This window comes from Spermophilus citellus (genome assembly GCF_964194105.1).
Source record: "Spermophilus citellus genome assembly, chromosome: 8".
Lineage (NCBI taxonomy): Eukaryota > Metazoa > Chordata > Mammalia > Rodentia > Sciuridae > Spermophilus > Spermophilus citellus.
Window position 1 is genome coordinate 19,172,784 of NC_138189.1, and position 27,960 is coordinate 19,200,743.

Sequence of the window (27,960 nt, forward strand, 5' to 3'; positions counted from 1 at the left end):
ACTAAGGTCCTAAATGCTCTCCTATTAATATCACTACATTTAAAAAATATCTTTTAGGAAATTGTACTATTCTACTACACTAATACTTAGCTAAGCAATTTTTTACCTGATATATTAAAGGTACTACAGAACCTGCACTATTTTTTGCTACGATTAAATCCATAACTGACATTTATTACAAAATACTTCTGTAAAGGAAGAAATTTATAAGCAACCCAAGCAAATGTATATAGAAGGATCTTACTTAAAAGAAATGAAATATTATTGATTTTCTATGTCCTTTGTGCTGTATATAACAATTTTAAAAGACTTTCACTAGAGATAAACTGAACTGTATGCCTAAATGCTAATGTCAGCTATATTTCTAGAATAAAAATACAAAACTTACACCATAGTTCAAGATGTTAATGGAAAATAAGTTGAATTATATTAAGCATTATCTTTCATATGGCCTTTTGCAAGCTGATTTGCAGTCACGAAACCCGACATCCAGACTATCCCTCCCCATAATCCAAAGATGTGCATAACAGCTAAATATTAAAGGAAAGGGTCTCAAGTGATGATGTCTTTTGAAACATACTGTTTCATGTTCTAGGATAAAATAAAAATGGTACTTCAGATATTATTTCATTATCTCCTAGAACGGATAATAAATCAAAACAGAAACTTGACGTGTAGTATAACATCTCGTCGATGACCTGAACACATGGATGGAAGACACTGCAGGTACATTTTCACACACACCGATGTCCATATTTGAGGCAAACAGTACTAAATGTGATGTACTGTTGTCCATGGCTGGCCAGTGCCAAGAATCTGCAAGGGCTTGCCTCTGAGGCAAAAACACTGCTCAAATGGTTGAGGCTTCATATCCAGGCCTGAAATCTGACACTTTTGGATATTTAACTATACTACTTTTAGAGCTGCAAATTTACTCATGTTTCCAAATTTTGCTCTGTTACAGGACACTGAGGTTGTATCTGGTGCTCCCTTAGAACTTAGTTTGTCCTCCAAGCTTCAGCTCACAAATTCTAGCCTCTGAAGCAGCCATTCGGCTGTCATTCTTCTTCTGTACTTGGCCAATTCAGCAGATGTTTGCAACAATAAATGATTACCTGCCTGCCCTGTTCAGCAAAGCACTTTTATAAAAGGAAAGCTAAGCAGAATAATGGTTTTCTCTGGAAGCAAAACAAAGTGAGGATAAACTTCTAAGCCAGATCTTTCTTTTTGCATAGAAAAACTCAAAAGAAACAGTCTCTTAAATTTTAACCTCTTTCCTTAAAGTTGTCTTTTCCATTAAAACTCCTGGTCATCTCTCCCCTCAATGAAGCATATGTGCTGCTCAGGAAGGGCCTAAGGGCAAAGAGGCTCAATTGGCACACAAAGTCCCACTTTCTCTGATCCTTTCACCCTTCAAAAAGGAAAGCTTGAGAAGAAATGGCTTCAAGCTGAGTTCTTGTCTGTCTCTACTGTGAAAAAGATAAAGCCTTTCCTGAAGAGAGATAGCTAGATGAAATAACCTCTAAAAATATCATTGTGGTGAATAAGGGCACAGAATAAAAAGAAATGCGAAGTTTTCCTTTAACACTCCTTTTTTTAGTAGGCATAACACCAATAATATAAAAAGGAGCTCACAGTGATGGTATATAAATAGCTCTGGCTGGAGCAAAATAGCTTTGCCTCAGCTTCTCCAGAGCTGAACCAATAAACTATCACGATTAAATTTTCACAGTTCAAAACCAAGTCCATTTATACACAAAGAGGTTTTATTTCTGCAACAAATCCAATAAAGAAACAATATTTATGCTACATATATGCAATTATGGTTTATGGAGGACATCCACATTTTTCAACAGAAAGACCTACCTATTGAATGAAGTTGTTAAAGAGCTAAGTTTTATTTATAACAACAGTTCTTAAACAAGTATTTTAACACTTAGAAAACTACTCTTATAGATAATCCGTTCTAAATAAATTCTACACATAGAAGTTTAAATAAAACCAATTATTACATTAGAAAGGCTTTGAGGTTTTTAATACCTCCACTAGACAGAGTAGGAAGGTCACAAGATCAATCATCATCTTATGGCTCAATACCTTGCTTGGAGTGATCGATCAGTCCCTGGGCACTGAACGGGTGATTGCAATTGGGAGAAGACAGTGGTGAGAAAGCAAGCTCGAGGGCTGGTGCATCACCAGACCTCGGTCTCCACAGCAGGTCTGGTACTCAGCTCTGTACTCAGTCCCTGGGCAAGTGCTGAACCCCTCTAGCCACAATTTCATGTAAAATGGGGATAGTCTTACCTCAATAACTTGTGGTGTATTACTGGAAATAACGAATATAATCAACCTAGCACAGTTGCTGACATACAGTAGACATTCATACAAACCTCAGTTCCCTGCCCACCTACTTTTTTTACCTTAGTCTCAAGAGCTTTCAGGATAAAAACAAAAACTGGGGCTGGGATGATGCTCAGTGGTAGAGCACATGGTTAAGATGCATGAGAACCTGGGTTCAATCCCCAGCACCAAACCCCCAACCCTAACATTACCTGGCAGATCTCCTCTAGATGTGTGCTAACACACAGGAGTTGACAGTGATGTTCTTGTCCTGTCCCTATTTATTCTACTCTACTACCTGTATCTAGATAAAAGGAAAAGAACAAAGCTCTGAGTGTTACAAAGAGGTTACCTCTTGACATCTGAGATGAAGCCATCCAATCCATGAATACCATTTGAACATGAAATCCCTCCCATAGTGTTTACTCAATGATAACAAAGAAGAAAGTCCACGAAAAGCTGAGCTGTGATGCCTGCTGGGTCCCTCAGTAGCTGAGCTACATATTCTTGCAGGTCCTTCTCAAAGCAAGAGCATTTTCACTCATGCTAAGCAAACTGTACACACACTGGGTACGACTGAATAGCTGAGTGTTTAAAAGTCAAACCCTAAATATGAAAAGACAAAAGAACCAAGACATAAAAGAAATTCTTACGGTTTCAAGAAGGTGACAGAACATCCCTAACACATCAACAATTCTAAAATCCTGAAATGAGAAAAGTAGGCAGGAGATACTATGCCCAGAGGTACAATGCCTGTTAAACACCATTTAACTCATTTCTTTCAAGCAGTTTACCTAGGTCCATATAAGCAATGAAATACTTCCTCTGTGTAAAACAAGGGACAACTAAGCAATATTCCACTCAGGTGTCCCAAAAACTCTTTGCCAGTTCACCTAACAAGCATCTACTTGTTATTAAGCATCTGATGAGCATCTACTATATATCACATAAAGGATGCTAAGAACAGAGGGATAAATGGCAAACTCCATGGTGGCACTAGTCTACCAGATCACCTGGATTCTTGATGAGTAACCAAGTTAGGCATTTCATTTCAGATAATGGCAGATTTTTAGACGTGTGCACTCAAACTATCACTTTAATGTGCTAATTAAATAATTTTAATACAAAATTATTCAAGGTTTATATATGTTACACAAATATTTCATACTATTATTATTCACAATTTAAATTCAAGAACAGAAGCAAGAAATACTAAACAGCATGCATATTTAGCATTTTAAAATGACAGCATGTAAAAGTCATTTTAAGGATTTTTAAAGATTTTTAAAGCTATCTATATGATAAAGTGTATTTTAAAAATGATTAAAACTGTAAAATGTTCTTATCAGGAAAAATATATTCCACCTATTTCGTTTGAAAATGAATCTTAGCAAAATTTGCCAAATAATCAATATAAAACAAAAAGTAACTAAGAAAAAATACTGTAGAAGATAAAACAGATAACAAGTTACATTTTCGAGCTTTGATATTTAGGATAATTAAGTGGTCTATCTAAAATGCCATAAACTATTATCTATATAAGTATTAAAATGCTGTGACACTGCGTGTTTCCAAGTTTCTATTATATATACAAATGACCTGTGTATGCCCTAAAACAACAGGTTTATAATTTGGGTGTGCATCACAGGAGGGAAATCTGTTTAAAATGCAACTGTCTGAGCCCTACTCCAGACCTACTGAATCTGAATCTACCCTAAAAGAAAACTAATATTTACAAAGTGATCCAAAACATCACTGGTGGGTGCACAATACTTTGCTTTCTAGTCACAGTTTAAAATACCCTTTCAAGTTCTACAGTTGTGCTGGCCAACAATGCTAGCTTACGACCACAACATGAATATTAATAAATAAATGTACAAACTGATTTTTTTTTTTTTGGTACCAGAGACGTTTAACCACTGAGCCACATCCCCAGCTGTTTTGAGACACAGTCTCACTAAATTGCTGAAGCTGGTTTTGAACTTGCAATCCTCCTGCCTGAGCCTCCTGAGCCACTGGGATTACCAGTGTGTGCCACCACACCCAGCACAAACTGTACTTTTGCAGAATAGATATCACCTCTTCAGAGAGGTCTTCCAGAGTTGCTTTGCAATGGATGTTCTCATATATATGCTGCTTTTCCTTTCAAAATTCTCATCAGATCTATAATTGTTTATTTAATATCCAGACTTCCCCTAAACTATAATTTCCATGAGAGTATAAACTGTTTCAGTTTTGTCTGTGAGTTTAACTTTAGGGTCTATGCATAAATGTTTGAATTAATAAATGAATAAGTAGGGCCAATATTGCTAAAGAAATGTGGGATCAAATTATAAACAGGATGGCAGGCTAAGGAGTCTGACTTCTGTCTTACAAATAACAGGAAACTTAAAGCAGAGTAACTTGAAGAAAACTATATTTTAGAATATTAATCTGGTATCACTCTACAATATGACATGTAGTCATACTGCAAATTAAAGTCAACATGACAAATCAGCCACAACTGAGGATCAGGAGAAGAGTTAGCAGGCCATTGAAGCCACCCTGCCAGGATAGCGTAAGGGTATGGTGTAACAACAGCAGAAAGGGACAAGATGTGACATGTTGAAATCATTACAAATGGCTTAATGACACAAGGAGTTGAGGATATAGGAAGAATCAAAATATCAGTGTTGGAAATCTAGTTTAAAACAGAAAAGGGAACTTATTGGTTCATTTAACAACTGTCTACAGGTAGGTATGGCTGGATCCAGAGTCTCAAATGATTCACTTCTTTTTTTCCTCATGTTCTCTAGTCTCAAGAAATCTCTTTTGGCACAGCCAAAAACATGGCAGCTGATAACCATAAAACCATCCTTATAACTTGCTATGTGCAAAGCAAGAGGCCTTTTATCCCTGGAGGATCTATAAACTTACTGGCAGACTCATCTTCCACATACCTACCAATGAACCAAGCTAGCCACATCACACGCCCTTGGCTATGAAAGAGAAGGAAGGAACACTGTGACTGATCCACCAAGACTACCTGCATCAGTGGGAGCTGCTGCCCAAGCATAGCAATTCTACACACGCAAATAACATATATTCCCTCTAAAATATAACTGTACTTTATTTTGGCTGGAATAGCTAAATTTATTCATTGTTTTTGCCTCCTTTAGATTTTAGTAGACCTAACTCTTCAGAGTTATAGCTATATGTAGCTACACAGCTACCAGCTAGCAGGCTAGACTATACAAAAAGGCAGTAGAGTCTAAAGGTTAATATGGAGAATAAGAGGCCCAACTGCCTAGATTAAATCTAATTTCACAATTTATCTCACTCATGGTACTTCTCTGTCCCATTTCCTGAGAAAATGAGGGTGACAATAAAACTTACCTCACAGGGATATTGTAAGGATTAAATGAAGACGTGAAAATGCACTTAGAAGAGTGCTTGCCACATAGTAAATGCTCAGTACTAGGTGTCAGTATTTCATATGCCCATAATGTATGTGCACATATAGATAATTCACAGAGATAATATAACCCTGCACCAAGTTACACTAAGAAGGATGTTACAAGAAACTTTTCTAACAAATGGTCAAATCTTAATCTCACCCTAACTGACTGGATCCATGGTATTAGTTTCCTCCTGGAAATCCTCCCTTCACTTGGCTTCTAGAACTCCATGCTCTTGTGTGGTTTTAACTGACAGCTCCTTCTCAATCCCCTCTGCTGTTCCTTTTTCTCTTCCCAGACCTTTTAATGTCAGAGTCACCAGAGCTCTGTTTTATTTCTACAGCACTATTCACCTTCAAGTAAACCTTAGAGTTTGTCTTTTATGTTGTTTGCTCATTGCTAATCACCCCACGTGCAACATGTGCTCCAAAAGAGCAGGCTCTCTTGGTCAGTGAATTAAGTATTTACTCAATGAAACACCCCACACTCAACTTCACTGACAAAATTTCAAGAAACACTTCACAGAAACATTTGTCCATACTTTAGACCATGCTATAAGTGGGCTTGTCACTGGGGCAAGGAGGCCTGAGATGGATGGAAATGAATATGAGGCTCCATCATCTTAAAAAGAAAAACTTCAAACTTAGAAAATGTCTGATTTCTAAATTACCAATGTGCCTTATACTGACTGACTTAATTAGACCATCTCCCATGATTATAATGTCCAAAGCATTTTCCTAATGACTCCTGAGTATCTTTATATTTTAATAAACACTCTAAATTATTTTAGAAATAAAAGTGGCCTGATATATCGATATTTCTTTTATAAATAAGGAAACAAAACCTAGAAGTTCAAGTAACTTTTCCAAGGTTAAACAACTAATTTATATGATAGCTAAAACCTTTGGTATCTGAAACAACCAAACTCTCAGACAAACCAATAAGTGTAACACATACATAAACAAGAGTTGTCATCTGATGTATGGAGAAATTTCCTTGAAAGATCTGAGATTTTCTCTTGGCTACAACAATCTATGACCATGATGTTCCTTTTTGTAGTTAATAAAACCACAGTTTTATTCTTACTGTATAAAAATTTGGTCAAATTTATTGAAGTATAATTTAAATAAAGTAAAATTTCAGGTGTCCATTTCTATGAATTTTAACAAATACACAGAGCCATGAAACTCACTCTCAAGATATAAGACATTTCATCATGCCAAAAAATCCCCTCCTTAATCCCTAACCTTTGGTAACCGCAGATCTTTTTTCTGTCCTTATATTTTCTTACCTTTTCCAGGACAGCATATAAAGAAACCATACAAAATGCAGTATTTCGAGTATGGCTTCTTTCTTTTATATAATGTTTTTCAGAGTCATGATTGTGTTGCATTATCAGCAGTTCATTCCTTTTTATTGCTCAGTATGGATATACCAGTTTGTTTATCTATTGATCAGATGATATTTCAGTTGTTTCAGGTTTGGGCAATTACAAACAGAATAGCTATACAAAAGTCTATACATGAATGTCTATAGTGATTCTGGTCAGAAATAGCCAAATTTGAAAACAGGTTCCATTTCTCTTGAGAGAAATATGTAGAAGACGGCTGGATTATATGCTAAGTTTATGTTTCACTTTGTAAGAAATGCCAGAGTTTCTCCTAAGTTGCTGTATTACTTTTCATTCTTACCAGCAATGTCTAAGAGATGTATTTGCTCATGATCTTTGTCAGCATTTGTACTGTCAGGTTTAGTTTACATTAGCTGTGTAGTAGTATCTTACTGTTCAATCTGCATTTTCCTAATGACTCCTGAGTACCTTTTCCTTTATGAAGATATACCTTAAGAAATGTCCTCACAATAAAAAGTAAACAACTTGCCCATGGACTGAATGAGTGGGAAAAAGATGAATAAAGTAAAACAGGGCATAAAATTTTTAAACTTCTGTTATTAATTCATCATAATACTGTTAGAAGATGTTGGAGATTACAGACATGTATATAAATGTTTTAAATTATGTAAAGTAGTAATATAAATCTAAGGGACTACAATAGCTAATAAGTGCTAGAAAGTTAAATATACACAAAACCTGTACCTGGACCTTTAAGCTCTCCCAAATGGGAGGTGAACAAAACACCTTAATCTGACTTGCTCTGCCAACACTGTCTGGTTCTGGAGTTGTCCTGAATAAAGCTAGTTTTTGGTACTGAAGACAAAGCCCAGTTTTTAAACATAAATGTCACTTTTCTTCTCACAGCTGACATAGTCCAATGAGTTCAGCATTCCAAAAATGGCAAGAGAGAAATTTATTATTTTAGTATGAGAAGCTGGCCAACTTCTGACCTGGTTCTTCCTCCTGAGATTAACATCCATAACCTAAACTGTATTTAGGCTTCCAAAACCTAAAAAGAAGACTTTTCTATTTTTCCTTTAATAACCTCTGTCTTTAAGTGATAAATAAAATTCATTTTACTAAATAAGATCCCCCTTGTAAAGTTTTTATAAAATAAATAAATAATAAAAGTAAAACCACCTGTCCAATATTCCTCAGACTATGAGGATAGACCGGATGACAATGGCTAATTGAAAACCACCTACAGTGGATCTAGATAAGAGTACATTCCCATATCATATATCTAAACTCCCAATGGAATGAACCAATAGGCAAAAACACCAGTGATTTGGAACACTGTTCTAGTGAATAGTTTACATACACACACATCAATCACAGATTCTCCAACATTTTTATGATGGATGTACAACAGAAGTTGTTCAATTTTGGTGCCCTTTTTTATTCTAGTCATCCTTTTCCCTCCAGTTCACCTAAAGGGAAAGCTCACCTTTCTTTCTTTTAACAGCCTCTTATAGCCATTTGATCCAAGTGATAACAAAGTAATAAGGACATCTAAAGAAGGTGAAGCTGAAGCTCTTCCTAAAATAAGAATGGACAAATTACATTAAAAAGGGTATAGAGGAAGCTTTGGAGATTAATATTTATTACAGCAGTGTATATACAAATGGGTTTCTGCTTGTTAGTTACCTTTTCTGAAGAATAACTTATTTACCTGGATACATCTTGCTGATTTCCTGTATGAAGGTATCATTAAAGCCAGCAATTATAGCGCCACCTACTGGGACCATAAAATTTTTGTCCAAGCTCTGAACGAAAGCATCTATTCTACCAACCCGAGCACCCTAGAATAAATAACATTTAATATTACATATTAGTTGCTAGGACAAACAACAACTATCAACAAATAATCACCACAACAAAAAATGTTAAGTAGGTGAGGTGATGGCTATGTTAATTTATATGATTTAACCACTTCATAACACATACATATTTTAAAATATTATACACCATAAATAAATACAATTATACCTTATACCTTAATTTAAAAATACAAAATTAAAATAATGCATAGAAATAAAAGGTCAGAGACTTTTATTATTTTTGTAACAGTGCCAGTAAAATGTTTTTAAGTCTTAAACCAAATTTTTAAATGATGTTCTTTTTAAGCAGTATTTTATACTTTACATATTCATCATTCAATTCTCACAAAAACCTTGTGAAGTTGGCAGGTTTTCATTATTAGTTCAGGTGGGAATTTTACTGAAATAGAGCTTTACACCTTAAAACTGGATTCTTCCCATGCTTCTTATCTGCAATCCTTTATTTGACAATAAATGTCTACAGTGAGTCTTGCAACAATTAAGCAGTTTTAAACACCCGTTGTGAGTTCAAGAGCTGCCACTGTAACCTAATGGATTACAGCTACCCAAGCGGTCAAACAGTTAGACAGTTGAGTGTCTCTTTGAAGCAAGGACAATCTTATACCTTTGTAACCACTGTAAGCAACAAATTCTGCTCCCACTGCCACTCAGAAACAAGAGAGAAGCCAAATTTTAACTATCTTTTATATGTATACTCTTGGAAATTTAACAAGCAATGTTTCTACGTAATGCATGTTGCCTAATATTATAATCTTAGATAATATCATTCCACTGCAAAATGAACTTCAAATGAAAATCTAGAAAAACTGAATATTTATTTACCTACTAGAAATATAAAACTAAGTTCTGGTTCCCATCCAACATAGTCTGTGACCTTCTGTCTAATATGCTTAAAGTCTCTCCTCTTAAAAGTAAAGATACTATCTAAATTTCAACTAAGATCGTTTTTTTTCTTCTTTATCTGTAGGCACAGATTTTCAATCTGTATTTGCAATCTACATTCCTATTAATATTATAACCACATTTGACCTTCATTTTCACACCTCCTCTCCATCTCCATATCTCAGGGAGAATGGAAGGTGCAGATAGCCGGCCTAATCAGAGAGACCAGATCCAGGCAAAAGGGAGAGGCAGCAAAAGCAGGAAAAGGTAGCAAACTAGACATAGACTATCACGGGACTGTTTAAATCTTAACTTCCCGTTACACCTCTAATTCCCCAACATACTGTAATTAAAGAGAACGCCACTGTATCCTAGGAAAACAGAGGGAAGCATGTAAGACCAATAGAATAATGGAAAAATACTCCAAGTTGCAGCATGTAAGAATAAAATGGCACAGAGATGCCTTTTTATTACCATTTAATTGCTGCCCAAGGCTTCCTGAAACATGAACCTCAGCCGGGAGCAGGAGTACGAGAGGAATCAGTGCACCAGACTTAGCTAGAACCCTTTATCACTAAAGTGCAGGATTCAAATGACAGCACTCTCAGAGGCAAGAAAACAGGCAGGCCAGACCCAATCTCAAGAATGGCCTAAGGACCCTATTCCCCCATTAATGATGGATGGAAAAAACATTGGGAGGATGAACTGTTGAAGCGGAGTAAGGAACACTAGAATACAGCCTATGAGGTAAAGAGCCGCCATTTATTAGTTCACTCATTTATTCATAAAGCAAATGTGTGAACACCTATCACACGGCAGACACTATTCCAGTTAACATATTAATCATTAATATTTTATTTAATTTTATTCCCTACTGCTATCCCCAGAACCTATTCCTATAAAACAAATAATTGTTCACAAAATAACAACTGCCAGATTTACAGAGTGCTTAGTGTGTGTCAGACACTGCTCTAAGCACTTTACATTCAACACACACTTAACCTGCATAATAACATATGAGGTAGATGCTACTATAATGCCTATTTTACAGATGACAAAATTAAGCATAATGAACTTAAAGTGACATGCCCAAGATCCGCTATGATTCAAATCCTGACAGCTAAAGCTCCTTACTGAAGGTTACCCAAGCAATCAATGCCCAGCAGGATCAGAATCTAGATGAAGAGGCCCTGTTTAAAAGAAAGAATATTATCCTATAGCATTTCCTCTCTTCCAGCCACTCAGACCAAAAGCCTAGAAGCCCTGAATTCTCATTTTCTCACATCCTACATATAATTCACCAGCATATTTTATAAAATCTATTCTAGAAATATGTCTGAATCCAATAATTTCCTATCACCTGCACAGAGAATACTCTGGCCCCAGCCACCAACATATTTCACGTGGGCTGCTACGACAGCCTTCTACGCTCGCCATCCTACATTCTGCTCACCATATTCTATATCACTCTCCTGCTCCAAACCTTCCAAACAGCCATACCCCAAGTAAAATCCCAAATCCTTAATACATCTCAAATCTCTACCACCACTATTCCCCTCATTATGATGATCTAGCCATTCTGGCCTCCTTGCTAGTCTCAAACTTGCTGTAATTTTCTGTCTGGAATCTCTCTCTCTCCCTTCTTTCTCTCTCACTCTCTCTTCACTTTTTCATATCATTCAGGGCTCCAGTTGAAGGTTACTTTTTGAAGAGGTCTCTGGATCACTCCATATAATCTGACTTCCCTCTCTTCCAAATACCAGAGTATTTCTCAATATCTGCATACTGTCTGCTTCCAAAATCAGAATGCTTCAAGAAGGAAGGATTTCCATGTATTCACAACTGCAGCACCAGCACACGCCCCAGGGCCTGGCCCATCAGTGGGAACCCAGCAAACATCTGCTGAACAACAAACAACCAGGTCTGTGAGTGAGTGGCAGTGACATACTTCAAACTTGTAGTAAGTTGCTGCTTCCCACACTTTGGGAGGTTTACAATCCATTTGACTAAAATAATTAATCCTGTATGTGTATTTGATACAGTACTGTATCACTTGCCATAAATCCGCCATCATCCATATTCCATGAGACTCAAATCAGTCACTTTAGCAAATATAAACAGAAATGTATTTCTTGATCTGCTCAGAATTAAGTCATTCTGGGGAATTCCCTAAAAACACTTTAAGAAATTCTTAAAACAGTTATAGCTCGCTCTTCCATTGATTGCCTTATTATGCAATATTATTTTCTCAAGAAAAGACTTGCAGCTTTAGTACTTTGTTTTTTAAAGAAAAACATGGGGCTCTAGCGTCATACTGAGCTAGATGGGCTATTTTGCAGCTATGGGACCTTGAGCAAGTCACTTAAGCCCACTGAGTTTGTTTCTTCATGTAGAGAACAGGAACAAAAAAAAGTACACCTTCAACTGTTAGGATTAGTTAAGAAACTTTAAAAGCCTGGCAGGATGCCTAAACACACATGGTGGGCAGGCAGTAAGTGGTATATACTATCAATAAGAGCTACTGGATGAATTAAAGGTGACGTTAATTACTTAGAATGTCATGAAAAATCAACCAGCACTCAATAACACCCATGTATTTATTTGGGTTAAAGTAACAGTGACACAGCCTTTTTTCATGAAAGCAAATTTGAGGAAAATAGAATGTTTATTTACTGCTTTTTATTTTTTTCTTTTAAAGATACATCAATTTTAAAGGTAACACAGTATCTAAAACAAAGCAATATCTGCATTTTTAAAATCCATCCACTCATCTCAGTTTTATTCTTCTGGTTAAAATGTTAGTAAAATACCTCATAAATGCAGAGAGATGATGACAAAGCAGGGCATTATGATGTACAGCTTTATGGAGCTCAGTTTCTTTTAAGGTCTTAATCTCAGGTATGCCACCAAATTTTCTAATATTCAGAAACAGATTGTGAATACTAAAACACTGGGCACTTCTTGACTAAGTAAATAACATTCAAGTAACTGTTAAGGAATGTTAAAGTGATCATTAATTACAAAAACTTTATAAGCATGTGAAGAGAAACACAACACAAAATTTAAAATATTACTGTTGGGGCTGGACTTATGGCTCAGTGGTAGCGTAACTGCCTAGTATGTGTGAGGCACTAGGTTCGATTCTTAGCACCACATATAAATAACTGAATAAAATAAACGTCCACCAACATCTAAATAAATAAAATTTTAAAAATTCAATGTTAAATGTATATAATGACTATATGTAAAAAGTAATACATATAAAGAGAAAACACAGATACATAAAAATTACTAGTGGTATTTATAAAGGTAAGATGGTTATAAATGATCTTCTACTTTTTCTGCACTTTTGTAAATTTTAATGTGATATATTTGAATTTCAAAAGAACTGAGAATACTAAACATTAAAGAGAAAAAGAGAAAGGAGGAAAGAGAGGGGAGCAATACAAATGAGTAATTGAAACAAAATGTCTGCCAAAATTTCCAGTTTAGAAAACTGTACACTCTCCCCTTGCTTCCATACAAATTAGATATAATCTAGTCTAGAACTGTGAGAAAGCCTTAAAAAGTTAAGGAATAACAAATATGACACCAAGCAAATGATAAAAATAAAAATGGTGATCTGGGCTGGGGTTGCAGCTCTGTGGAAGTGTGCTTGCCTAGCATGTGGGAGGCACTGGGTTCCATTCTCAGCACTATATATGAATAAATAAAATAAAAGTCCATCAACAACTAAAAAAAAAGAAAAGAAAGAAAAAGAAAAATGGTGATCCTAGTAATGGTTTTAAGAAATCCTGATATATCATGGCTAAAACCCACTTCACCTTTGGATTTAAGTTACCTACACTAATCCACTTCCTTATTGCTTAAGCCAACTGGAGCTTCTGCTACAGATGCCAATGACATCCCAACTGATATAAACTCTGAATAAAGAAATTAAGCAAATCAGCTACTACTATCATAATAACCATGTTTCATCAAAGATGAAACTAGCAACTCAAAAATAGATTAAAGACCTAGGAATTAGACCAGAGACCCTATGCCTAATAGAAGAAAAAGTAGGCCCAAATCTTCATTATGTCAGATTATGCCCTGACTTCTTTAACAAGACTCCTAAAGTGCAAGAAACAAAATCAAGAATCAATAAGTGGGATGGATTCAAACTAAAAAGCTTCTTCTCAGCAAAAGAAACAATCAACAAAGTGAAGAGAGAGCCTACAGTGTGGGAGCAAATTTTTGCCACACACACGTCAAACAGAGCACTAATCTCCAGGATATATAAAGAACTCAAAAAACTTAACATCAAAAAAGCAAACCACCCAATCAATAAATGGGCCAAGGAGCTGAACAGACACTTCTCTCAGAAGAAAATATACAATCGATCGACAAACATGAAAAAATGTTTAACATCTCTAGCAATTACAGAAATGCAAATAAAAACTAAGATTTCATCTCACTCCAGTTAAAATGTCAGTTATCAAGAATACAAGCAACAATAAGTATTGGCAAGGATGTGGGGGGAAAGGCACACTTATACATTGCTGGTAAGACTACAAATTGGTGCAACCAGTCTGGAAAGCAGTATGGAGATTCCATAGAAAACTTGGAATGGAACCATGATTTGATCCAGCTATTCCACTCCTAAAGACTTAAAAACAGCATACTACAGTAATGCAGCCACTTCAATGTTTATAGCAACACAATTCATAATTGCTAAACTGTGGAAGCAACCTAGATGCCCTTCAATAGATGAATGGATGAAGAAACTGTGGTACATATACACAATGAAACATTACTCAGCATTAAAAGAGAATAAAATTACAACATTTGTAGGTATATGGATAGAGTTGGAGAATATCATGCTAAGCAAAATGAGCCAATCTCAAAAAAATGGGGGCTGAATGTTTTCTCTGATAATTCATATGGGGGGTAGGGGGTGCATGAGATAAGTGGAGGATCGGGCAAAGGGGATGGGTGAGGGGCAAAGGGATAGGAAAGACGGTGGAATGAGATGTGCATCATTACTCTTGGTACATGTATGATTGCATGAATGATGTGACTTTACTTCATGTACAATCAGAGAAGTGAAAAATTCTGCTCCATTTGTGTACAATAAATTGAAGAGCTTTCTACTGTCATGTATAACTCATTAGAACCAATAAATAAGTAAATAAGAAAACATTAAAAAAAGATGAAACTAGTACATACAAAATTTAAAAACCAAAAAAAAAAAAAAATACTAAGTAGTATTTACTAGGCCTTAGTACATTCATTATGTTGGAAAAGGTCATAATTTTTGAATAACTTAAGTATACATAACACAAATCATACGTGTCAAAACTGAGTATGTGGTCAGGTGCAGTGGCGCACACGTGTAACCCCAACAGCTTGGCAAGCTAAGGCAAGAGGTTCGTGAATTCAAAGCCAGCCTCAACAACTTAGCAAGGCACTTAGCAACTCAGCAAGACCCTGTCTCTAAATAAAATACAAAAAAGGGCTGGGGATGTGGCCTAGTGGTTAAGTGCCCCTGGGTTCAATCCCTGGTACCAAAAAAACTGAATGTGTGTATTAAAATCATTATCCACACAGGTAAATAAACATAATACCACTTCACTTATGCTTTCACTATGTTCAGTAGTCAGTTACTGAGTGTCAATTTTGTATTAGATACTAATTATTGTCCTAAATACATAAAAACTAACAGTAAACAAAATTCTAACCTTAACAAAACCTTAATTCTAACTACTATCAATTAATAAAAGTAAATATAGAAGAAGTGATTAAAAAAGCTATGAAGAAAAATAGCAAGAGGCCATCAATTTTAAGATTATTATCTTACTTATCACTATTGATAATTTACGTCATAAGACATCACTGATCATAAGACATTCCAATTTCAGAGACATCACAATGTGGAACTATGCATCTTAAAATCAATGAATACAAAGCAGGCATGGTGGTGCACACCTATAATCCCAACAACTCAAGAGGCTGAGGTAGGAAGATCACAAGTACAAATCCAGCTTGGGCAACTTAGTGAGACCCTGTATCAAAATAAAAAATAAAAAAGGCTGGAGATGTGGCTCAGTGGCTCAATCCCCAGTAATAAACAAAAATAAAAACAAAACAAAACAAAAAAAACAATGAATAGATAAAGGAGGAAAAAATACTAGCAAGGAATAGGGGAGTGTTATTTTAGATAAGATATCTAAAAAAGTCTTATTAGCCTAAAGAAAAGTGAGGGGAGAAGCAATAAAAGTCAACAAAAGGAATCCAGGAAGAAGGATGAGCAGGAGCACAAGCCTGGAAGCAGGCACACCTGCGGCATGATGGAGGCACTGAAAAGCAACCACTGAAAGGCTCTGCTAGAGCAGAGCAGGTCAGAGGCACGTGGTCAGAGGGGCAGCAAAGGCCTGAACATGCAAAGTCCTGCAGGCCAGACCTCGGACTTATTCTGAATGGAATGGGAAACAGGCATATTTTAAACTTAGAACCCAAGACAGATCATCAGGATCTAGCTGATGCTTATATTAAAAACAAAACAATGCTGGCCATAGTGGTCCACACTAGTAATCACAGTGTTATGGTTTGGATGTGAAGTGTCCCTCAAAAGCTCACATGATAGAAAATGCAAGAAGGTTCAGAGGCGAAATGATTGGGTTGTGAGAACCTTGACCCAATTAGTGAATTAATCTCCTGCTAGGGATTAACAGAGTGGTAACTGAAAAGGCGAGGTGGGGATTGGGGCATGGCTTTGGGATATATATTTTGTACCTGGATATTTATTCTGTATCCCTTTCTCTCTGCTTCCTGATTCTGATGTGAGCTGCTTCCTTCTGCCACACTCTTCCTCTATGATGTTCAACCTTATCTTGAGCCCCAGGGATTGGAGTGGACCTTCTATGGACTAAGATTTCTGAATCCATGAGCTTCTAAATAAACTTTTCCTTCTTTACAGTTATTCTGGTTGGGTCCCTTTAGTCACAGCAGTGAAACAGCTGACTAAACCGCCCAGCAACACAGGAGCTGAGGCTAGAGGATCACAAGTTCCAGGCCAGCCGTAGCAACTTATGTAGAGATAAAAAATAAAGAAAAGGGAACACAGCTCAGTGGTAGAACCCCCTGGAGTCAATCCCTAGTACCATAAATAAAACCAAAAACAAACATAAAAAACAAAAAACAAAAAATCCCCATAACTCGACAGTTTATGCTAAAATGTTTCTAAATGAAATAAAATCTAGAATAATAAGGTAAAATGATTCCTTAAATACAAAACATAATCATCAATTGTTTTTAAAATAGTACATTTTTTTAAATACTATAAGGCAGCTATAATGAACCAATAGGAAATGTGAACAAAATACTATAAATTTCTAAAATACTATATTAGAAAAATGAGAATCCTGGTCATGAAACATTCTCAGAAAGTTAAAAACTACTGAAATACTTTCATACCGATTTGGGACTAACAAAAGTATTGTCCAAATACCATCATACTAACAAGGAATAAGGACTTTTACTGAGAGGATACTGAATGCAAGTTTCTAATGCACCCAATATTTAAGCAATATTAGAGAGTGCTACATAACTGTTTTTACTATTTAAGGTTGTAAGATAAAAATAACTACCCTGGTGAATGTTAAAATCTACTTTTAAAATATTTTATTTTTCATTTGTCAATAGTCCTTTATTTTATTTATTCATATGTGGTGCTGAGAATTGAACCCAGTGCCTCACACATACTAGGCAAGCATTCTATTACTGAGCCACAAACCCGGCCCAAAATCTACTTTTTTTAACATATCTTTTTAAACTCTTACCTGCTGAATAAGATGCATGCACTTTGAAGACTGCACTCCATAGGCATTGTTGACTATATGTGGAATGTCATAATTAGCACAAATCACAGCCAGCTCTTCTAATCTAAGCACAAATACACAACAGGAAGTCATACACTGTGCTTTATAAATTACAATGTGGAAACTTTTTTTAACTTAACAATCAACATTAATGTATACAGGGGGCAGGGGGACACTGAAATTTCTTCTGTACTCTCTCAGCATATATAATTCAGCAGTTTGGAAATACAAAACAAGCACTTTAGAAAAGCCTAAAAAAAACTTTTAAATTAATGTTACCAATAAATAAGAAAAAAATATAAAAATTTACGTAGATAGTAACTTTTAAATCATTAAAAAAATTCCTGTAAACAAAGCAAGAAGATTATTTATATTGACCCCTCACAAAACGATATATTCTTTTTTAAATTCGACCAGTTGCTTACCATACCAATGCTAGTATCTGCAAAATAATTAACACATCTGGAAATCTTCAGAAAACTCACTTTAAACCATCATAAAATATACATTTTTAAATAAGTTTAATGTATTAAAAGTATAGGATGTTGAAATGTTTCAGTACCAAAATAAGTGCCATTTTCTAATACCTTGTATACCAGCAGAATCTTTTAAATAATTGCTTAAATCTGTAATTATTCACTCACACTTTTTCATTTTACACCTCTCACATTAAGACAATTTCAATCTAACTTTAAATGAAGCTAATAAAACTCAGTACATAATAAAAAGGGTCCTTCACAAAACCAAATGCTATTTATGACTGAAGTCATCTGTAATAGAAATGTCTTCACTATGAAACTAAAACTAATTCCTATGGTTTAAGAAAATTATTTCTTTTAAAGCTTCCTTTCACATAAAAGAATTTGAAAGCAAAGTATCTTTATATAATAAAAATTTTCTTCTAAAAGGATATATTTCAAATATACATTATATATAATACATTTTATACATGATATTATATATTATACATGATACATTTTCTTTTTTAAGTAGATGTGTATTCATGTTTTCAAACTATAAATAGAAATAAGATTATTGTGCTCAACAAAAATTTTCATTTTCAATTTGTATCCCTAAATTTTATGAACTGAAAACTCATTTTATCATCTATTTTCATAAACTTCACAAATCAATACAGAAATTATTTTGTTACTTAAAAGTAATCAGATGTTTTTAACAAATCAGACCTTCTGTGATTCATATATTCACAAGAGAAAAGGCACTTTCACATATATGTGATCTAATAAAAACATTCCCTAATAAAGAACTTCCTTGGGGCTGGGGATATAGTTGGTAGAGTGCTTGCCTCACATGAACAAGGCCATGGATTCAATCCCCAGCACCACAAAAAAAAAAAAAAAAAAACTTCCTTGAAAATAGTGTACCATAATAAAATCAAAATTATATTTTAAAAAGAATACAATCACTTGTGAGTATAGTTTTAAATAATCTGATCAAATGCATTAATAGGATTATGAAAATACATTAAATAAAAAGCAAGAAGCAGAAAAATAATTTCCATAGGGATCAGATAATCCAACTAATGTAAGCTAATTTATGGTGTTAATTAAAAGAAATGATACCCTTCTTTTAACATCTCTTTTAAGAATATTTCCCCTATAATATTCCAGTTATCTAATCAAAATAAAATATATGCCATACCATTAAAATGAGGTATTAAAGGAAGTACACTTGACATAAAGGAATCAAAATGTAATTGTAAAATTTAATAAAATCAGAAATTCAAACATATCACTAACTATACATGCCATTTTTTCCTGAACTTCCCTCTTAACAGAAACATTCATGGGGCTGAGGTTGTGGCTCAGCGGTATAGTGCTCGTCTAGCACATGTGAGGCACTGGGTTCGATCCTCAGCACCACATAAAAATAATAAATAAAATAAAGGTGTCGTGTCCAACTACAAAAAAAAGAAAAGAAACATTCATTACATAACACTACTAAAAAGTGACAAATGAGAATTTTGCTGATTAAAAAAATTTAACATTTTTTTTCTAACAGAGATAATAGATGTAAAATACTCAACACTGCGCCATGCGTACTATAAACATTAGTCAAAATAAAAATAAAACTCTCCCCAAGGATAGATAATCCAACCAATGTAAATATCCACATGCTATTATTTATTTATTTATTTATTTTAGTTGCAGATGGACACAATACCTTTGTTTTATTTATTTTTATGTGGTGCTGGGAATCAAACCCAGTTATCACATATGCAAGGCAAGAGCTCTACCACTGAGCTACAGCCCCATATGCTATTTTTGGAAACATGAGTTCTTTATCACATTAAATTTTTTCCTAGATAGCAAAACGAACAAACAAGAATAGAAATGTTTATTTAATATTTCAATACAGGGGAACTTTCCAGAACACTTGGGGAGAGGTGGAGGAGCTGCAGCTGCCCAAGCTGCACAGTAAAACCCTCCCACCCACTCCCCTATAATGGCCCCAGCCTGCTCACCAGCTGTAGAAAATGGTGAAAGAAACCACTTACTATAATGTTTAGGGGGGGTCAAACCCAATGCCACCCAGGAAGAATTGAAAAAGGCTTACAGGAAACTGGCCTTTACGTACCAAGGATAAGAATCCAAAGGAAAGAGAAAAGGCAAAAATGTTGTGCATCAGCTCTCAGTAACATTAGAAGATTTATATAATGGTGCACAAGAAAACCGGCTCTGCAAAAGAATGTGATTTGTGACAAATGTGAAGGCTGAGGTGGTAAGAAAGGGGCAGTAGAGTGCTGTCCCAAATGCCAAGGTACTGGAATGCAAATAAGAATTCATCAGATAGGACCTGGAATGGTTCACCAAATTCAGTCTGTGTACATGGAGAGCCCAGGTCAGCGGGAATGGATCAGTCCTAAAGATAGATGTAAAAGCTGCAATAGAAGGAAGATAGTTTGAGAGAAGATGATTCTAGAAGTTAATATTGACAAAGGCATGAAAGATGGACTGAAGATAACATTCCAAGGTGAAGGAGACCAAGAGCCAGAACTGGAACCAGGAGATATTATTGTTGTGTTAGATCAGAAGGCCCATGCTGTTTTTATTTGACAAGGAGAAGGCCTCTTCATGTATATGGACATATAGCTGGTAGAAGCATCATGTGGCTTCCAGAAGCCAGTATCACTCTTTGATAATCGAACTACAGTCATCACCTCTCATCCAGTCATACTGTCTAGCATGGAGATATAAAGTGTGTGCTAAATGAAGGTATGCCAATTTATTATAGACCAAATGAAAGGATCACCTAACCATCAAGTTTAAGGTAAACTTTCCTGAAAATGGCTTTCTCCCTCCTGACAAACTTTCTTTGTTGGAAAAACTCCTATATCAGAGGAAGGAATTAGAAGAGACCGATGAAATGGATCTGGTAGAACTGATGGACTTTGATCCAAATCAGGAAGGATGACGCTATTATAATCGAGAAGCATATAAGGATGAAGAACATCAGCCCAGAGGTGGTGTTCAGTGTCAAACCTCTTAAGGGGGCCAGTAAATAACATTGACTGCAGGCATTTTATATGCAGTAGTGAATGAGTGAAGGACTATGATCATAATATGCTCACTACTTGCTATTGTTTTTGTTTTAAAAACAATATTCAATTATACTAGTATTTAAAAAGTTAAATGAAGAATAAACACAAATATAAAACCTCTGAAAAAATATTTCAATACAAATTTTAAATGCTTTTAAGAATAAAAACCACTAAAGTGTACACAATATAATCAAAAATAGAATTCACAGGTTCATGAATGTAGCAAGGTAAATTTTCAAGAGCATGGTTTAAAAAGTCTCTCTCCAAATCTGTCTATAATACAAGCTAACATACATTCATTACTGCCAAATAATGAGATTCTATGAAAGCCAGAGTGTAACTTATTAATAAGTCCAAAGTCAATATAGTTCTTACAAATTATTAGTACTTCTGTTCAAAATACTAAAATGAAACAAAAACAACTACTTTTAAAAACAGAAATCTGTACTAACAAACTAAAGTGCTATTACATTTTCAGAATAAAACAAATAAAAATATTTGTTTTTATTTCCTGTTTACTTTTATTTTCTTAAATATTTATACCATTCTCAAAATAAAAACAACCACTATGAACATTTAATAAACATCAGAATTTAATCTTCCAATTAAAAAATAATCAAAGGAAAATAAATAATCCTAAAATATTCCATTTAAAATCTGTTAATACTAATAGTTCCTATATCTGAAAACTAACAATAAGGTCAAAGAAGTAAAGAGAGCAATGAAAACAACTAAACTCAGCATTTAGCTTGGAAAAGAAATTTTTATTTAAAACAATGAGGAAATGAAAGTGCATAAATGCATTCTACTGTCATGTATAACTAATTTTAAAAAATTAAAATTTTTTTTTAAATAAGGAAAAAGATGTTAAGAGACTGGAAACAGGATACACAGCAAGAAAGCAAGCTGGGAATATGGTGCAAACCTGTAAACCCAGGAACTCGGGAAGCTGAGGCAGGAGGATGGCAAATTCAAGGACAGCCTGGGCAACTTAGCAAGACTATCTCAAAATAAAAATAAAAAAGACTAGAGACAGCTCAGTGATAGAGGGCTTGCCTAGTGTGTTCAAGGCCCTGGGTAGAATCCCTAGTACCACAAAAAAACAAAAAAGTCAAGAAAATATATGGCCTGCTTCTATTCAGGTGACAAAGGGATCTCCACCCCTATACTAATTGTTTTTCCTTCTTCTACAGTAAATATTTACTTTCCCAAGTCATTATGTTATTTTTCCAAAAGGTTAATCTAATCTCCTAGGACCATCCACTATTTACCACCAAATGTTATTTAAGTATATTTTAGAATTAGTATATAACATTATTTCAGAGACTGACAAACACGTAAAGGTCAATATCCACAAATCGTTTACCTATCAGGCACCCTTGGAGCAAAACAGGATGTAGTAGAATGAACACACAGAACATTATCAGGCCCAAGTTCCTGGACTTTAGCCTCCACAGCTTTCAGGTCTGTGCGCAGCTCATCACCTTCCAACACGTTTTCTATCACCACCGGCTCAAAACCTAACCAAGCCAACCAGAAATCTAAATGTTAGGGTGAACGAAAATAAAGTCAGATCTTGGAACTTGACACGGCAGTGCTGTTCCATGTAAGAACTCTAAATATTTTGATTGATGAGCCTTCCTCTAGTAATAAAGACCTGGCACAATGCTCACATTAGTCAAAGCCAGGTCAAAATGACGTGAAAGACTAGATAATTAGGATCACAAACCTTTTTAACACTTTGATGTGACAAAAAAAAAAAAAAAAAGAATAACTTTGGAAAATAATAAAAACAAAAATTAAATAGAATCTACAGAAGTAATAACAGATATTGATAACAAAAAGGATCACTAGTCCAAGTCTGCTCATTCTCTGGCAATATTTCAGTTTTAATTTACAGCTCACTTTATTTCAGAGATGGACATAAATAATAATATAAATTCAAGGACTGAAACAAATCACAAACATCAAAGTTTCACCTTTAAAGAAAACTGTAATTGATTTCACTAGCTTGAGGATCACTGACCCATCTCAACTCACAAGAGCCTTCTGTGATTAAAATATAAAATTTTTGTTTAAATTTTCAATAAAAAGAGTATATTTAACTAGCAATCAATAGGTCCCACAAATAATAATTACATAAACTTTAATGGTAAACATTTAGTATCTATAAACCTAAAAGCAATATATCCACTATATTTTACATCATGTATATTTTATTACATTAAAAAAAGAAATACGGAACAGATTTAGTTAATTTTTCATTTATCTATCTGTACATTAGGATATTTAAAACACTATATAGGCCACTTCTCTTTTTTTTACCTGCGGTGATCATGGATTTAAAACAGGATTTCTGGTCTATTCGTGGCCATATGATATACTTTGCCTTTGGTCTTCTGTGTCGTAATGTTAAGAAACACAGAGTTAGACTCATACCAGTTGCCATAGGAACTACAAAGCAATTGGCCACTGTGTGTACACCTACAAATAAGAAGTAAAACAAAAATTAGTTACCATTGAAAAACTAACATCCTTTTTAGAGAAATAATATATTTCTTTTTTCAAATAAATAAGAGTCATAGCCTGAGTATTTGTTTTTCTGTACTTACTCCCAGAAAGGTCACTGTCAAATTCATCCTCTGGGGTTATGACTGATTTTCTATCTTATTCAGTAACACTTCTTATATGTGTGTCCTTTTAAAAGCCAGTTATGCTGGGCACAGGTGCAAGCCTGTAATCCCAGCAGCTTAGGAGGCTGAAACAGGAGGATCATGAGTTCAAAGTCAGCCTCGGCAATTTAGTGAGGCCTTAAGCAACTTGGGGAAACCCTGTCTCTAAACAAAATATAAAAAGGGCTGAGATGTAGCTCAGTGGTTAAGGGACCCTGGGTTCATTCCCCCATACCAAAAAAAAAAAAGCCAGTTATATTCTTTTTAGAAGGAGGCACTAATAAAATAAATTAGGCGAAGGTATACACCCTTGGTCACCAAATGTCTTATGATTACTACAGTACATACCAGCCAACTTTATGATGTCCAGGACCAAAGAATTAGTAATCTTGTTCAAAAGGCTAGAGCCTGCAGCTTTTGGTTGCACAGCAGAAATATCCCCCGATCGTCCAATCCCATGAATGAGCCTGAGCAAAAAACAGGGCAAAGACTGGACAAATACACTCAGTATTTTAAGTGATTCAATACACAAGTATTCAATCACAATAACCAAAAAAGAACAGAGGCAATATTCAGCTATTGAATATATATGTCATCAACTATATTTAATAGAGTGAAAATATCCTATTTAAATTGAAATAATTTCATCAATTTTGTGATGGTATCTAGGCTCCAAAGATGGCTACCATCAATTTCTTTTTTCCCTGCCCACACCAGGTGATGAAGTCTAATTTCCCCTCCATCTGAATCCAGATTAGCTTTAGTGATTTGCCTGCCCAGTAAGAGTTTAGCAGAAATGACTGTCTGGAACCTCTAAGCTAGTTCATAAGAGGCCCTACCTACAGTTTCACCAGGATTTTTTTTTTTTTTTTTTTTAGTTGTAGTTGGACACAATAACTTTATTTTATTTATTTTTATGTGGTGCTGAGGATCGAACCCAGGGCCTCAAACATGCTAGGTGAGTGCTTTGCCACTGAGCTACAACCCCATCCCACCACCAGGATCCTTAAACAGCTCATTCTTAGGGTGCCCTCTCTCCAAATCAAGCTGCCATAATGGGAGGAGCCCAAGTCAAAGAGAGGCCATCGGAGTTCCCATATAATGTGAGTAAGTCATCTTGAATAAAATGCTTCAGAGGACTAAACTGGCTGCCAACATCTGATCACAACTATACCAAAGAGGCAAAACAAACAATCATCACTCTGCTAAGTCCAGTTAACACAGAGAACTATGAGAAATAATAATGTATAACTGTTTCAAGCCGTTAAGTTTTGGCATGGTTTGTTAGGCAACAACAGAAACTACACTATAAAACCAGAGAAGTTCTAATGGCAATGAACTTGTTTCAAAAATTGTCCTAATTTTAAAAGACATATATGCTTCTTAAAAATAACAGTGACAATCCACTGACTTTAAACTATATGACATTATACATTTTTTAAAAAAGTCTCTAAATACTTTTTAAAATAAAAAATCTATTTGTAATCTGAAATAATTTGTAATTTATAGTTAAGCAGATCAGAAATTCTGTGTAATGGGATTATAACAGAACAGTGTTGCACTTCCTTACCATCAAAATCTCATAAACAAAGCATTTATTACTTACCAACTATGTTATAAGCAAATTGTTAAATATGAAATCTTCATTCAATTTATGCATTCATGATCATTAGTTCTGACTTCAACAATTTAGCTTAAAAAGATCCTATTACGCCCAGGAAAATTTCATCACGATTTAAAATCATGGAAGACAGGAGTTTTTAAGAGAGTTTTTATATTTATCTTCCAGAAAGGTTGAAAAACAGAAAGTAATGATCATATTTAAAATCACTATCACTTCATAATTTCATGATTATCAGAACTGAAGAAAAGCTTTCTGAAATAATGAATAAAAGTGAATTAATAATCCAATACACCTTTTCCTACTTCTTTTCAACAAAAACAAATATTCATAAAATGGGACTCAGCTTAGATACAATGTTTTAAAGTTCTAACTATAAATCATTCTCAAACAAAACTTGCAATGTTAAAAGAGAAATGGAAATCTATAAACAACCTTAAAGTATTTAAAACCCTTACAACCACAAGATCAAACATTCTTTTCAGAACATTTGGGTTGTGCTGTTAACAACCCAGAACCTGACAGGGGAAACACCAGATATTAGTACTTCTACTCTTTTGTCTTCGAAAAGCACCTGCTCAGATAAACTGTTTCCATCTCCTTGTTGAATCTGGATTCCAAGCCCGTTTGAACAATAAAGTGGTTTGCCAATGGACAATTTTATAAGCCGAATACTGCCACCATTATGTTTACCATCCTTCAAAAAGAAAAAAAAAATGATTTCACATCTACTTAAAAAACATACCTGTAATGACGACGAGCAACTAATGAAGATGCCACTCTCCCTTCCCTTTCTCCCACACCACAATTGCCCAAGAAATTGTTGCTATCCATGACTGCAAGCTCATGTAAAAAGAGTTCAAGAGTACTTTCATCCCAACCATCTTCTGGACACTTGCCCTAAAAACATTAAAAAAAAAAAAAAAACCTAGTAATTATATTCAAGTAAACCATCGTTCTCAAGACGATGTAAACCCTACATCAATGTATTTTAAACTTTTTAAATGTGTATTTTGCCACGCTCCTTGCTCCTAAAATTGAGATAAAATTCAGCACTATGAAGAAACCTCAAATTGGCACAACATTCCTATTACACTTGATTACGACTATCTGCAGATTGCGAGAAGTGATGACAAACGCGTATCCTGGGGTATAAGTTTCAGTAAGTCTGAGTGAGCGGGAACCAATACGCCGTGTTGTGAGTGAAGACGACCCCAACCAGGGGCCATAATTAGAGCTGTCGAACTAGTGAAATTAAAGTTCAGGCACCCGGGCGGGGCGACACCCCGAGTCCCGAGCTGGCTCGTGGTGGACCAGTGTCCCCGAGTCCCTGGGAGCGCGAAAGACTCGGACTTTGCCCTTTCCACAAACAAGGGGAAACGAGCTGGGCTGGGACCCCTCGGTTCGGAGGGCGGAGAAGAGGTCTCCAAGCCCCGACCCCTCAGCCCCGCAGGCCAGGCTCCGGGTTCGCAGGCTGCGGCGAGGCTGGGAAGGACCTGAGCGCAGCGAACAGCGCGGGGCGAGCCGAGCTGCGACCGTCCGGGATGGACTCCACCCGGCAGCCTGCTAGCAGGACCCGACACGGACCGGGGCGCGGGGCGGGGCCGGAGCCTCGCGGGCGCGCAGCTGGGGAGGGGACCGACACCTCGGTACCTTCTCCAGAAGCAGCCGTATGAGGTGCTCGTGCGAGTGGCGGGCCTCACAGCCCTGCCGCACGTAAGCCGGAGACACCAGCCGCTCGCCCGCGGCGAAGCTCTCGCGGTTCATGACGCCCTTGGCGTCGGAGACGGGTAGACTGAAGTACAGTTCCCCTCACACCGGCCACCGACGGAACCAGAATGCAACTCGCCGCCTGGACGGTACGGCAGGACCTTGGGACAAAAACAGATAACGACCAGCAACGCCCCCTCTTGCGCATGCGCAAACCTGTAGCCGGGACACCAGGAATTTGGAGTATTTGAGCATGCGCAAGAGCGTCCTCACATTTAGCCGGCTTCTGGCGGAGATGGGAGGAGTCAGTGTTAAAATTCGGACTGTGAGCATCTGATTGGTCTAGTTAAACCCTAGTGTTTCTGAGACCAAGACTAGAACTTTAGAAAGGACTTCGCACTTGGGTGAACTGCTGAGCATACAGAAGTGCAATTGCATGGGCATCATAAGAAAAAAAAAATGCGTTCCTTTGTGTTCCAACCTTGTTGATTGATTAAGATCTGCGCAGAATCAACCTTATGCACACTGTCAGGTTCCAAGACATTCACAACTTCCTGACAATCCCATATGAAATGGCAATGTTCCACTCCTGTTCTTTGGCACTACAGAATTTTTAGCCATAACGTTTGTTCCCCATTACCGG

At 35.8% G+C, this 27,960-nt stretch overlaps 1 protein-coding gene and 1 pseudogene across 2 annotated transcripts in view; one reads left to right on the top strand and one right to left on the bottom strand.

Annotated features, from left to right (window-relative positions):
• SEPSECS (Sep (O-phosphoserine) tRNA:Sec (selenocysteine) tRNA synthase) overlaps positions 1-27,497 on the bottom strand; it is a 38,109-nt gene extending 10,612 nt beyond the window's left edge. The window contains exons 1-8 of the mRNA XM_081303277.1: positions 27,261-27,497; positions 26,353-26,507; positions 24,335-24,453; positions 23,640-23,798; positions 22,681-22,834; positions 17,714-17,816; positions 8,843-8,972; positions 8,618-8,709 (exon numbers count right to left, since the gene is read on the bottom strand). Of these exons, the coding sequence (XP_081159403.1) occupies positions 8,618-8,709; positions 8,843-8,972; positions 17,714-17,816; positions 22,681-22,834; positions 23,640-23,798; positions 24,335-24,453; positions 26,353-26,507; positions 27,261-27,374 (1,026 nt within the window). The 5' untranslated portion in view covers positions 27,375-27,497. The remainder of the gene's footprint in view (positions 1-8,617; positions 8,710-8,842; positions 8,973-17,713; positions 17,817-22,680; positions 22,835-23,639; positions 23,799-24,334; positions 24,454-26,352; positions 26,508-27,260) is intronic.
• LOC308654770 (dnaJ homolog subfamily A member 1-like) lies at positions 19,749-21,862 on the top strand (annotated as a pseudogene). The gene has a single exon. The product of its transcript is annotated as a dnaJ homolog subfamily A member 1-like (transcript).
• Positions 27,498-27,960: the final 463 nt, after the last annotated feature.